The following is a 12,705-nucleotide window of genomic DNA, read 5'->3' on the forward strand; positions in this document are numbered from 1 at the left end:
GATTTAACAGTGGCAACTTTAAGCCTTTACAAAAACCTTTTTTCATTCTAAGAAAAATATCCACTTGAAAAAGTATTTTATTTATTTAATTTTTATTTATTTATTTGAGAGAGAAAGAGAGAGAGCATGAGTGGAGGGGGAAGAGAGCAGACGCTTAATGGACTGAGCCACCCAGGAGCCCCCAAAAAGTACTTTTAGAGAAGTCATAACCACATTAGATAAAAAACAGATACTTTCAGTTGGCTTATTAAAAATGCAGTCTTTTTACTGCTATTTCTAAATTGGCAGAACACATACAAATGAAGATTACAAAGGTTTTTCTACATATATAATATAATGTTGAGCTACAAGATTTGGTATATTAGAATTTTCACTGTCTTAGCAGGAGGAGAAACCCGTTTGGTTCTTTTTGATGAAAAAATCCAACAGGCCAAAAAACCCCAAACCAAACCAAAACAAAAGGAAAAGGAGAAAATCTAACAAGTATTTGGTGATAGAAAGTATAGCACTTATTACAAAGGACACTAATGTTGAAAGGCACACGTTACTGCTAAACTAGGATTATTAACTACGCCCACAGCATCAGGAAGCACAGGTTGACTTCCTGTCACCTCACCTTTTACAGGTGTTAGAGAAGGCCTTAAGTTGTCCAGGTGATGGAAAAAGATCTTGTCACTTGTAGACCCCGGGGGGGCAGAGGCGCCCATACTGTCTCCATTCAGTCGGCTCCTCACTCGCTTTGGTGGATGAGGTTTCTTAAATAACTGGGATGAGAGAGGATGACACATTTTACAATGAAAGCTAACATTTATTGAGCCCTTTAAATGCCAGCTATTATGTTTTTATTTCACTTGCACTTCACAAGGACCACTAGGCACTACATTACCACGCCTTTCATTTGAGGAAAGAACCTTTAAGGAGGCTCAGAAGAAGGCTGGAGGTCTCCCATCTTGCAAGCAGGGATGGGACCATGATACTTTTTAAAAGCCTGGGTTACCACCATGCTCTATGCTACTCTGACTTCCTAACTTTTCAGGGGTAAACGAATCTACTCAAACTATAGCTGATCAACAATTATTTTCCAATGATTTTTAAAAAGTAACCAATTCTTTACAGCCAGATACCATTCTGTACCACTGAGGGCAGACTGACATTCTGAGTTATTTCTGGCTTCAACGTGGCCTTTCAACATGACATCCTTTTGGTGTCTTTTAGATGCTACTAATTGTTCAAAGTATGAACACTGTTGCCTTCTTTTTACTTTGCAATGTTGTAAGGGGAAAAAAAGAAAATAGTCATGTAAGATGACTATTTTTTAAATACTGTACATCTTCAAAATAGGCCTAGAGCCATTTCTGTTAGAAAACTGTTATCTGAGAAAGATATCTGGAAAATCTTAGATAAAATGAGATTTAAAATGACTAGAAAACCTTCACACTTCGTGAATGTGACATTCTGGATTTCCAGAAGAAAAAATAGAAAAAAATGCTTTGTAAAGAGAAAGATATTTTAGGCATCCAAACATTTAAAAACCTTGTTCCTATCTTATCTACATATATCAGGGTTCTGTTATTTTCTCTAAATGACACAGACTCTGTAGTTGTATAAAAAGACTCCCCTACTTTAAAGCATGTTCATGAATGGACATTTGCTGAAGAGCTTTTTTTTTTAATACAGATATCACATTAATAAGTTCTTTTTTTTTTAAGATTTTATTTATTTATTTGACACTGAGAGAGAGCACAAGTAGGCAGAGCGGCAGGCAGCGGGAGAAGGAGAAGCAGACTCCCCCGTTGAGCAGGGAGCCCCACATGGGGCTCGATCCCAGGACCCCGGGATCATGACCTGAGCAGACACTTAACTGACTGAGCCACCCAGGCGTCCCTGCTGAAGAACTTTTAAGAGGACCCAAGGATAGGGCACCTCGCCAGGTCAGGGTATATAACAATGTATGGATATGCTGACTGTAAAACCTAGATTTTCTAGGAGGACATACTTTGAAGGACTCTTATCAGTCACTGGAATGTCTGAAGAATATTCAAACTTTAGTTCCCAGGCTGTCCGCCTCTTAAACTCAAAAGGGACCGAAATCCTGTGACAGTACATGTGTCCTGATTTTTTCGTTCAGAATATTTCTCAGAGGGTATGAAACACAGTTCTTGCGCTTGTAACCCTCAGAGAAAAGGAAAGGTTTAACTACAATTCTTCAGCTGCGATTAGAGTTTATCAATAAGCATTTCACTTTAAAAGTAAACACAGTTCTGGGGCGCCTGGGTGGCTCAGTCAGGCGTCCAACTTGGTTTTTGGCTCAGGTCTTGGTCTCGGGGTTGTGGGCTCGAGCCCTGCATTGGGCTGGGCGTGGAGCCTGCTTGGGGCTCTCCTTCTCCCTCTCCCCTGCACCCCCCTCTCTGAAAGTAAACACAGTTACTCAGTTGGGGGATCGGACTACGCTGTGAGTGGCGCAGTTACAGCCTCTGCTGCTGTCTGTTGTATGAAGAAGTGCCATTGTTCTGACTGTTCCCAACCACCAACCCTGGAAACCTCCAAGCTGGTTCATGTACAAAGGGAGCCCAAGAGAGGTATCTGAGGCAGGGACAGAGAAGGATGTCCGGGCCAAAGTGCAGACCCAGGGCATTTGGGAAAGCTAGGTGGTTTGGATGGCCAGCAGAGTGTGCCTTTCCCACAGGGCTGGTTCCTCCCAGCGCATCACACCCTCCTGCTGTGCTCTGAGGACGGGGAGGAGAGATGGCATAAAGTCTCTTGACTGGGCTTCGCTCATCGTGAAGGTGAGAGATCTACAGCACTTGGGTGCTGAGTGGCTACACTCTTGGTTTTTCTGTTCAGGTTCCAGATGGTGGTTACAGCAGCTAGGGCAGGGCTGGCTCTAGGCATTCCCACAGCATGCGCTCTCCTACCAGAGCACTCATCACACCTGCATCACTAATCTAATCCAGATCACCACTATCTGTTCCCTCGACTACTATTAAGAGATTCCGAGGTGGTATTCTGCTCCTAACTTGGTTCCCCTACAGTGTGTGCGTGTATGAGACTATGGACAGAATGATCTTTATTTTTCAGTTTTTATTTTCATTCCAGTTAGTTAATGCACATGGACAGAATGATCTTTAAAGTCTAAATAAGGGGGAGCCTCGGTGGCTCAGGTGGTTAAGTGTCTGCCTTTGGCTCAGGTCATGATCCCAGGATCCTGGGATCAAACCCCACGTTAAGCTCCCTGCTCAGCGGGGATCCTGCTTCTCCCTCTGCCTCTCCCCTGGCTTGTGCGCTCACTCTCATTCTCTCTGTCAAATAAATAAATAAAATCTTTAAAAAAAGTCTAACTATGGGGGCACCTGTCTGGCTCCGTCGGTATAGCACATGACTCTTGATCTCGGGGTTCTAAGTTCAAGCCCCACGCTGGGTGTAGAGATTACTTAAAAATAAAATCATAATAAATAAACGAATAAGTAAAAAATAAAGTCTAAATACAACCATGCCATTTCCTTGCTCAAAGTCAGCACTGGCTTCCTACTGGCCTTGGGACGAAACCCCATCTCTGTGTGCTGTGGCCCCCGAGACCCCATCTTCTTCCCTGATTGCAGGTCTTATGCAGACATAGGAAAGCGCTCCCTGCACTCGTCTGTGAGGGGAAATTCTCTCTGAACAACATTTCTATTTACCTGGACTGCAAAAGGGAGGAGAAAGCAATAATCTTGGAACCTACTGAACCTATTGGGTGGCATGGCTCTTCAATAAAAACTTAGCCTGAACTTATTATATGGTCATTCACCATCTATAGCAATATTAGAGCTTAAAAAAAATGAAACTGAGAGCATCAATGATAAGAATATCCATACCTGTTTAGGGATCTGACCAAAGTTATTAATGAACCCTATGGTGGCTGTCTCCTTTAGTGGGTCATTTATGTTGTAGATATCCACTTGACCCTCATAAAAAAGATGGTGGAAGACATTTACAGCTTCTACTGCAGCAGGGCCTTGCTGTTTATAACCAAAGATTAAGTCAATCCACTCATGCAGATGGGCACTCACGTAATCACATTCCAAAGCCTGTAATTTCAAAACACACACGTTCAGTCACAGGCTGACTTTTATTACTTGCTCAGAAAGCAAAAACAATTGGCCAGTGATCACAAGGAACTAAAATAACTAAAAATCATAAGAACAATATCTGTAATTTGAACAAATGGGTGCTATCTTGCTCAAGGTCCTCTCTTTGTATTGTGGTCAACGACCCAATGAAATTCAAATTCAACTGCAAAGGGCGCTCCCATTACCTCACGGTGGACTCTGATGAATTCCCGTGGGTCCCCTTTTGCCCACGGTGGAAGGATAACATCTCCAAGCTTGGTGCCATTTTGTTTACAGCCTGTGCAATTAGATAAATTAAAAAGAAAATGAAAGATGGGATAAACAGTAACTTTACATTAAAATAACAGAGAAATAGTGGGTTATCAGAACTATGAAATTTTACTACCAGAAAGGACCCTCTGAGATCATCTACTCTGATATTTCCCTAAGTCTGCTCCTTAGAGAATTCCCTCAGAGAGATCATTAAGCATTAGCAAAACTGAGGGGCCCACCCTGTCAAATGACTTCAGAAAATGCTGAGTTACGCAAAGTTAAACATGCTTCTTCCTGCAAGACTCCTCGGAGGCACAGCCCTTCTCTAGGAGGGATATTAGACACAACATTCCTGAAATTTAACTGACCACAGGACTCCTTTTTAACAAAACATTTAGTGAGGCTACTGTTTTGAGTTTGGAAGAAAAGCTCAAATTCAATCCCCTTAGGACTGCACATTTGGAAGACCATTAGCAATTTCTCTCAAATCTTCTTTTGTTTGGGCTTTTCCTGAATGCTCAGAGCTTGGTGAGTCATCAGCAGTGAACCAGTACTGAATTTTTTGTCTTAATGTTTTGACAAAATTTTGCCTCTCACATGGAGGAGGTTACTGAAGGAATACCTAACTTCTCAGTCACCGAGGAGTTTGAGTGTTCTCTTTGCTCACGAGGAAATAAGAATACCAGTCTTCCAGAAACATTTGCAATACATGTGGCTTCTCCTATTTCTGATTCTTAAACTCTTGAGAGAGCTCTGTAGAACTGACATGTATTTTGCTGTAAGGATTCTCATTAAAAAAATAAAATCTGAAATGTAACTTTTTGCTGTTAGTACATCATTTAACAGAAAAAAAAAAAAACATCTGGAAAAACTATGGGGCTTCCTGGCAGAAACGAAAAATGCATACCAAGTGATATTTATTCCATGGAAACTGTTAATTTAAGTCATAGCTAGATAATTTGAAAAATATTTAAGAAAGTGTTTGCTATAAAATCTACCCCCATAATAAAACATATTAAATGGGATTGGCATCTCAGGAAACAGGTCCTGTCTTTTCATTTTTTGGAAGTAAAGACCAAAAAGTTAACTTTAGCTTACAGTTTTCCTAGATACAAGTCAGATGATCAATGTAAAAAATGACTCTATGAATAGTAATGTTGACTCACTAGCTCAACAGCAGTTGGGTAGATAAACAGTTATATTAGACATTTTCAGAGAAGTACAATTGTTCAAATTCTAGAACACAAAGGCAGTTTCAAGTGAGGGCCAATAAAAATATTTCCCACAGAAACAATCTTGTTCTTGTCACTGTTATTTGATGGCTTATTGACAATGTGATATGAAGTGAGAAACACAAAGATCAGTTTATTGTTTAAAGGAATGTCTTGACTTGGTTGGAAAAATTACCATATGACTTAAGAAAAAATGAAACAATCAAGTTATTACCACCCCTCCCCCTCATTATTCTCAGTCCACTCCCCTTGAAATACCACCCAAGTCCCCAGACTTAAAATATAATCTGCTTTTCAAAAAATATGCTTATCATCCCTAAAATTTATGCAATATAATTTTATTTCACCTGTACTATCTGCAATTTTAAAATTCAAAGGGAACATTCTGCAGTATACTCTTGGTCTGATTCTGGTACTCTGCAGCTCCCCTCCATGTAGATCTACATGCAAGGGCATAAAGACAAGACAACGTAACTCATCCAAGAGCCAGGGAAAAACCCAAGCACTCTTTGTTTTACATCATTTAAAGATAGTAAAGATAATAAACAGTGTTGTTGGGTTTTTCTTTTCTTTCTTTCTTTTCTTTTTTTTGGTAATTGAAGTGAAACTTACCTAACACAAAATTAGCCTTTTTTTTTTTTTTTAAAGATTTTATTTATTCATTTGAGACAGAGAGAGAGAGTACATGAGCACGGGGAGAGGCAGAGGGAGAGGGAGAAGCAGGCTCCCCGCTGAGTCAGGAGCCTGATGTGGGACTCGATCCCAGGACCCCGGGACCACGACCTGAGCAGAAGGCAGACGCTCAACCATTTGAGCCACCCAGGTGCTCCCAAAATTAGCCATTTTAAAATGAACAATTCCAGTGGCATTTAGTACATTCACAATTTTGTGCGGCCACCACCTCTATCTAGCCCTAAAACATTTTCATCACCCCACAGGGAAATCTTGTACCCATTAAGCAGTGGCTCCCCATTCCTCCTGCCCTCCTGTCCCTGGGTAACCACCAATCTGTGTTCTGTGTCTATAGATTGACCTGTGCTGGATCTTTCATATAATAGAATCATACATTATGCGATCTTTTGTGTCTGGCTTCTTTAACTTAGCATAATGTTTCTGAGGTTCATCCATGTTATAGCATGTATCAGTAATTCATACTTTTCCATGGCTGAATAACATTCCACTGTATGTACATTCCACAATTTGTTTATTCATTGATAGACATGTGGCCTGCTTCTATACTTGGCTACTGTGCATAATGCTGCTATGAACAGGTGTGGATATGTACTTTGCTTGAGTCCCTGTCTTCAGTTCTTTTGGACATAGACCTCAGGGTGGAACTGCTGGGTCATACGGTGATTGTATTTTTAACTTTTGAGACGCCAACAAGCTGTCTTCCACAGCCGCTGAGCCATGTTACATCCCCACTAGCAGTGCATGAAGCTTCTACTCTCTCCACACCCTCATCAGCTTTTGCTCTTTTCTGTTGCTGTGGCTTTTTGTTTTGACCACAGTCATCCTAGTGGATGTGAAGTGGTACCTCATCGTGATTTTCACTGGCATTTCCCTAATGACTAATGATGTTGAGCATCTTTTCATGTGCTTACTGGTCATTTGTATAACTTCTTTGGAGAAGTGTTTACTTGGGTCATTGGCCCATTTTTAAATTGGATTATCTTCTTGCTGTTGAGTTGTAAGAGTTCTTTATATTCTGGACACTAGACCCTTATGAGATACAGCACTTGCAAATATTTTCTCCCATTCTGTAGGTGTTCTTTTCACCTTCTTCATAATGCTCTTGGATACAGAAGTTTTACATTTTGATCAAGTCCAAGTCATCCTTTTTGTTGTTGATGCTTGTGCTGTTGATATCCTACCTAAGAATGCATCAGCAAATACAAGATCACGAAGATTTATGTTTTCTTCTAAGAGTTTTACAGCTTTAGCTTTTTTTTTTATAGCTTTAGCTCTTATATGCAAATAATGTTTTTTAAAGTGTGTGATTTCATGGAAAGAAGATGATTTATTATGAAGATGAGCATGACAAAAATACATGACCCTTTCTTAATTTACTTTTTAAAACTAGATAATTTAGTTCGGTTTGTAAGTGGTTTGGACTAAAACATTTTTGCAACATGTATTAGTATAACTCCGTGTTTCTGAAAGATTGGGGCTATCTCTTTCTGTGCCTCTCTATTTTTCTCTTTGAAAGTGGCGTCCCCAGGGAACAGAGTAGCATTCTCCAAAAGTGAATTATAAGTGAACACAGTAAAACACCAATGTGCATCCATATTCAAATGCTGTGTAGGCATGTGCTATTTTTCTCTGTTCACCATCTATTCTATTCCTTTAAGGAGCCATCACCCCTACAACTCAAAGCCCCAGAACTTGGTGTTTTTAGTTGCCCAAAGGTGAGCTCCAGGCCCGATCACAGGTAATGAGACTGACTTACAGGTCTTTTGCTGGGGCTATTAAGAGAGTCTTTTATCTTTGCCATTAGACTTGGAGCTATAATTTCATGAGGTTAGAACTGCTTATGGACAATTAAAAATTATTTAAAACTATTTTTAAAAAGAAAAAACACTCAGATGTATTAGATATGAACATTTCCCTAAATTTTCTGTTAACTTTGAGATAGTATAGTAATGATTTAGATGTTGAACTCTTCAATACGAAGTATTTCATACTTCATACTTCAATATGAAGTATGAAAAATATATGAAAATAGGACAAAATCTGGCAGGAACATTCTGAAGTGGAAACAATGGAATTTTGATATGTTCTAAAAGAAATACTCAGAAACCTAGATCAGCAAACTATGTTCCAAGAAACTGTAGCGAAAATCAAATCTATTTCCTGTAACTGCTGAATTATACAAAGAGAGCAGAGTACTGACGAAATTTCTCTCCTTTTTAGGACTATTGATTTGTTTCTGTTTTTCTAGATAATACTACCCTAACAGGATAAAGAAGAGGAATTAACTTAAAGTTATTCTAAAATTCTAATTTTAGAACACATTAGCATGGAACCTGAGAATGCCTCAGGCAATACGTAAGATTAAAACAATGCATGAGGGGCGCCTGAGTGGCTCAGATGGTTAAGCGTCTGCCTTCAGCTCAGGTAGAGATCTCCAGTTCCTGGGATTGGGCCCCACATCGGGCTCCCAGCTCGATGGGGAGTCTGCTTCTCCCTCTCTCTCTGTCTCTCTCTCTCTCAAGTGAATAAACAAATCTTCAAAAAAAATCTTCAAAAAAAAAAAACCCAATACATGAAAAATGTGGATATATCCTTTTTGGCTATTAATTTGAACTGTAATGATTTTTAAATACATTTTCACCTCCCCTTTGTTTTTATTGAAATCACAATATTCTGACCATTAGATGCAATCTGTGTCAATTTTAAAATTTTTCCAAGACTCCACATTTGAAACAGCTATTTTGGGCATAAATCTATTTTTCTTTTTATATTTACTCCCACATACCCAATTATAGTAAATAACAGCTGCTCAAACCACAAGGAAGTCTTTCCTTGTCAGTGTGTACCGCAGACAATATTCAGGAAAGTGACATTTCTATTGGCCCTTTCCAGGTGAATGTTCCTAAGACAGCGCCGCAGCTGTACATACCTAGGTCAAAGTTGTTGGAATTGAACAGGAATTCTGGTAAGTAAAAAAATTCGGGGATAAGTTCTTTTACATCTGCCATGTTGTGCTTTGATGCTGAATACCAGGCCTCGCGCACACTGTGGAACATCCGGTCAGCCAGGTCGAAGTGGCCTCCCTGTGGGCAGAAGGAGAAGGCACCGCTCTGTTAGAGCGCCATCCCCACCTCACAGCTTCTGTCAAGCTCACGGGCTCGAAAATCCCAAATAAATACATTTGGTGACAATTCCATTTCCCACCATCCTACGTCAAAACACACAAAATTTTAAATAATCACAAAAAGAAAATTCTTTTGGGGGTATTTCTGACAAAGAGTGCTTAATGCATGTGTTTTGTAATCAAAGTGAAATCCAAATCCAAAGACTTTTAAAAGTCATTAAAAAATTAGTTTTTAGCGAGAGGCAAGAATATAAGGATATATAAATTCTTCCATAGTCTCATGATGCTCTCCTAAAACAAACAAACAAACAAAAAACCAAGATTCTAATGTAGCCATCTACAGTTGGAAATATTCAAGTTATATATATGCTTGACTGATTTTATAAATTAACATGACATTCAAGTTCTCACACTGCTAAGAATTAGGTGAAAAACTAAGAAAGTGATAAAAAAGTTATAGATGTAACGAATTCAAATAGAAAAGGGATTTCTTACACAGCCTCATAGATATAACACACCTTCCTCAGTTGAACTCCCTATTGCTGTGTTTTCAGTGGACACAGTACATCTGTTTTTATACTGAAGCTCCCTGCAGGAAAATGCCAAAGTCCATACAATGCCCCACTAAACCTGCCACAATCTGGCCCGTTACCTCTCTGATGTCATCCTCTGTGAAGTTCCCCTCCACTTACTCTGCTCCAGACACAGTGGCCTCGTTGCTCTTCCTAAAACATCTCAGGCACATGCTTGACTTGAGGCCCTCGCATGGACTGTTCCCTCTGCCTGGAACACACTTTCTCCAGATTATCTGCATGAGTAACTGCCTCACTTCCTTCAAGTCTTTGCTCACATGCCACCTTTTCAAGGAGACCTACTCTGACCACTCTATGTAAAACTGCACTGCACCCTCCTCTACCTCTTACCCCTACTTCTGCACTTCCCAGCCTCCTTTCCCTGATCTCTATTTTCTGCTAGCATGTATTATATTCTAAAACACTTTAAGATGTATTATTTATTATTCTTGTCTGTTTCCCTCAACTAAAATATATAAGTGCTACAAAGCAGGACTTTTGTCTTTATTCATTGATATCTTCCATGTACTTAGAACAGTGCCTGGTACATAATAGGTATTCAGTAAATATTTGCTGAATAAATGAAAGAGAATGTGGAGAAAAGCAATTATAATGAAGAAGATAGCAAATGGGCTAGACTGTATCACTCTTTTTAAAATATTTGTTGCTAATTTAAACCAGTTAAGGCTGAATTCCATATAACTGGCTGGAAAGCACATGGTACTTGCTTCTTTGACTAAAGGACCCTGGCTCTTGTTTAGTATAAACAAATGCTAGTTTACTCATCAATTGTGATCCAATGAAATTCCACTTGAATTATGTTTGACTATTTTTTGTGACTAAAACTTCCCAGGACTTCTTGTAAGGCAAGATAACAACATTTTTTTTAAAAAAGCAACAATCTTAAATAGAAAGAAAGAATAAAATAGAAAAATACTAAATTTAGAGTTTTACCTGCAGCCTTAAGAATATCTGTGTGAAAGGCTCCATCCTTACTAGGTACGAAGCCACAATCATTGCAGATGAATAGTGGGTCCCATAATGGTAGGCTGGAGTTTCTCCTGTTCAAAAAAATTAAAGCATAATTGAAAACAAAAGAGTAAATGTGAAAAATAAAATCGGTATTCATAGGCTTGAAAACGCTAACACACGTCACAACTGTGACACTAAACACAACTGGTATTGGTGTTTGTAGCACGAGAACGTTACAGCACCACCACCCCTCGCTTACGTATCTGGCAGTAATCCACACTGAGTATAACTCCGTGCCTTTCCCCACAAACTTAGCACATCTAGCAATTCATGGTTTGAGGTTTATTGTAATAGATAAGCCTTAATAGCAAACCACCTTCCACTAAAGCAGGATATTGACTTACAGCTACTTTTTATGAGGTTCTGGCTTTGCAATGATCTATTTCTATAAAGTACTGTCTATGAATATTATAGAATAGTTATTACATACGCTCCTTGGCAGGAAAAAAAGAGGCAGAAAAACAGGGAATACTGTTAGGCTTAGGCTCAGTTTTTCTTTTTTTTCCCCTTTGTTTCACCCATTTGCAGGGGGTGAGGGGGGGACGGACACATATGATAAACATTAAACATAACAGGGGCGCCTAGGTGGTGAAGTTGGTTAAGCACCTGACTCTTGGTTTCGGCTCAGGTTGTGATCTCAGGGTTGGGAGACTGAGCCCTACATTGGGCTCTGTGCTCAGTGCAGAGTCTATTTAAGAATCTCTCCCCCTTCTCCGCCTCTCCCCAGCTTGCACACGCATGTGCATGCATGCACACATGTTCTCTCTTTCTCAAATAAGTCTTTTAAAACAAAACAAAACATTAAACATAATAAATAATAAGTGTAGAGTTTTAGGAGGTTATCTATTATTATTATACTATTATTATTTTTAAAGCAAAAGGATTCTAAAACGTGCCTCAATAAAATAAAAAGACAGTTTAATTAAGGAAACTGCAGTTCCTGGCTTAAATATGGTTAGAGACAAAGGCAGGTTATCTAATGGGAAATTTCTGACCTACACAAAACAGACACTTAGTTTTCTGCCAGTACCTGATAAGCCATCTAAAACATGCCTTCTAAGCATGGCCATCAGTTGGCATGCAAAATCTGATAGCTGTATATATGTGTGAATATATAACTTACACAGATGTAATGATACATAAGCAATTTGGGAAAAGATACAGGGATGTCAGACCACTAAAATAATGACTTATGTTTGAAACTGAGGTACAAAGTCCAATGACAAGAAAAGTTACTTACCATTAGGATCTTCCCAGTCTTTATACCGCTTCTTATATTGAGCTAATCGTTCATCTGTCTGTGCTCCCATTGGCTTAGCCAGGTTTCTAAATGTCTTGGGATTAGTAAGATCTACCTCCTAAAATACAGAATGAAATCCAATTCCAAATTACTATACACCTTTCATTCTCGCCAACGTAGGTACAGTGGCTATAGCAAATGATGATGATTTATAAATGTCTGTCACACTGGCAGAACAGGGCTCCACAACAGTGCTATGTACCTACTGGTTATCCATATTTTACCGACAGGCACATGGCAGTTTGTTAACTGGTTCAGTTTGAAGACAACCAGTTTGGAAATTAAGTATTCACAGAAGACACTCAGGATCCAGGCTGGAGATGAGGAATAAGGGAAAATCCTTCCCTGTCTTGGCAAGGACACAGCAGGGGACTCGACACAAAGCCTGGAA

General features: G+C 39.4%; 1 protein-coding gene across 4 annotated transcripts in view; it reads right to left on the reverse strand.

Annotated features, from left to right (window-relative positions):
• WDFY3 (WD repeat and FYVE domain containing 3) overlaps positions 1-12,705 on the reverse strand; it is a 274,441-nt gene that overhangs the window by 18,006 nt on the left and 243,730 nt on the right. For all 4 annotated transcript variants that reach the window (XM_078068881.1, XM_078068879.1, XM_078068877.1 and 1 more), the window contains 6 exons: positions 12,255-12,372; positions 10,937-11,043; positions 9,216-9,369; positions 4,295-4,386; positions 3,855-4,067; positions 617-764 (listed from right to left, as the gene is read on the reverse strand). In XM_078068881.1, the coding sequence (XP_077925007.1) occupies positions 617-764; positions 3,855-4,067; positions 4,295-4,386; positions 9,216-9,369; positions 10,937-11,043; positions 12,255-12,372 (832 nt within the window). The remainder of the gene's footprint in view (positions 1-616; positions 765-3,854; positions 4,068-4,294; positions 4,387-9,215; positions 9,370-10,936; positions 11,044-12,254; positions 12,373-12,705) is intronic.

Source organism: Halichoerus grypus, chromosome 3, assembly GCF_964656455.1.
Source record: "Halichoerus grypus chromosome 3, mHalGry1.hap1.1, whole genome shotgun sequence".
NCBI classification, from domain to species: Eukaryota; Metazoa; Chordata; class Mammalia; order Carnivora; family Phocidae; genus Halichoerus; species Halichoerus grypus.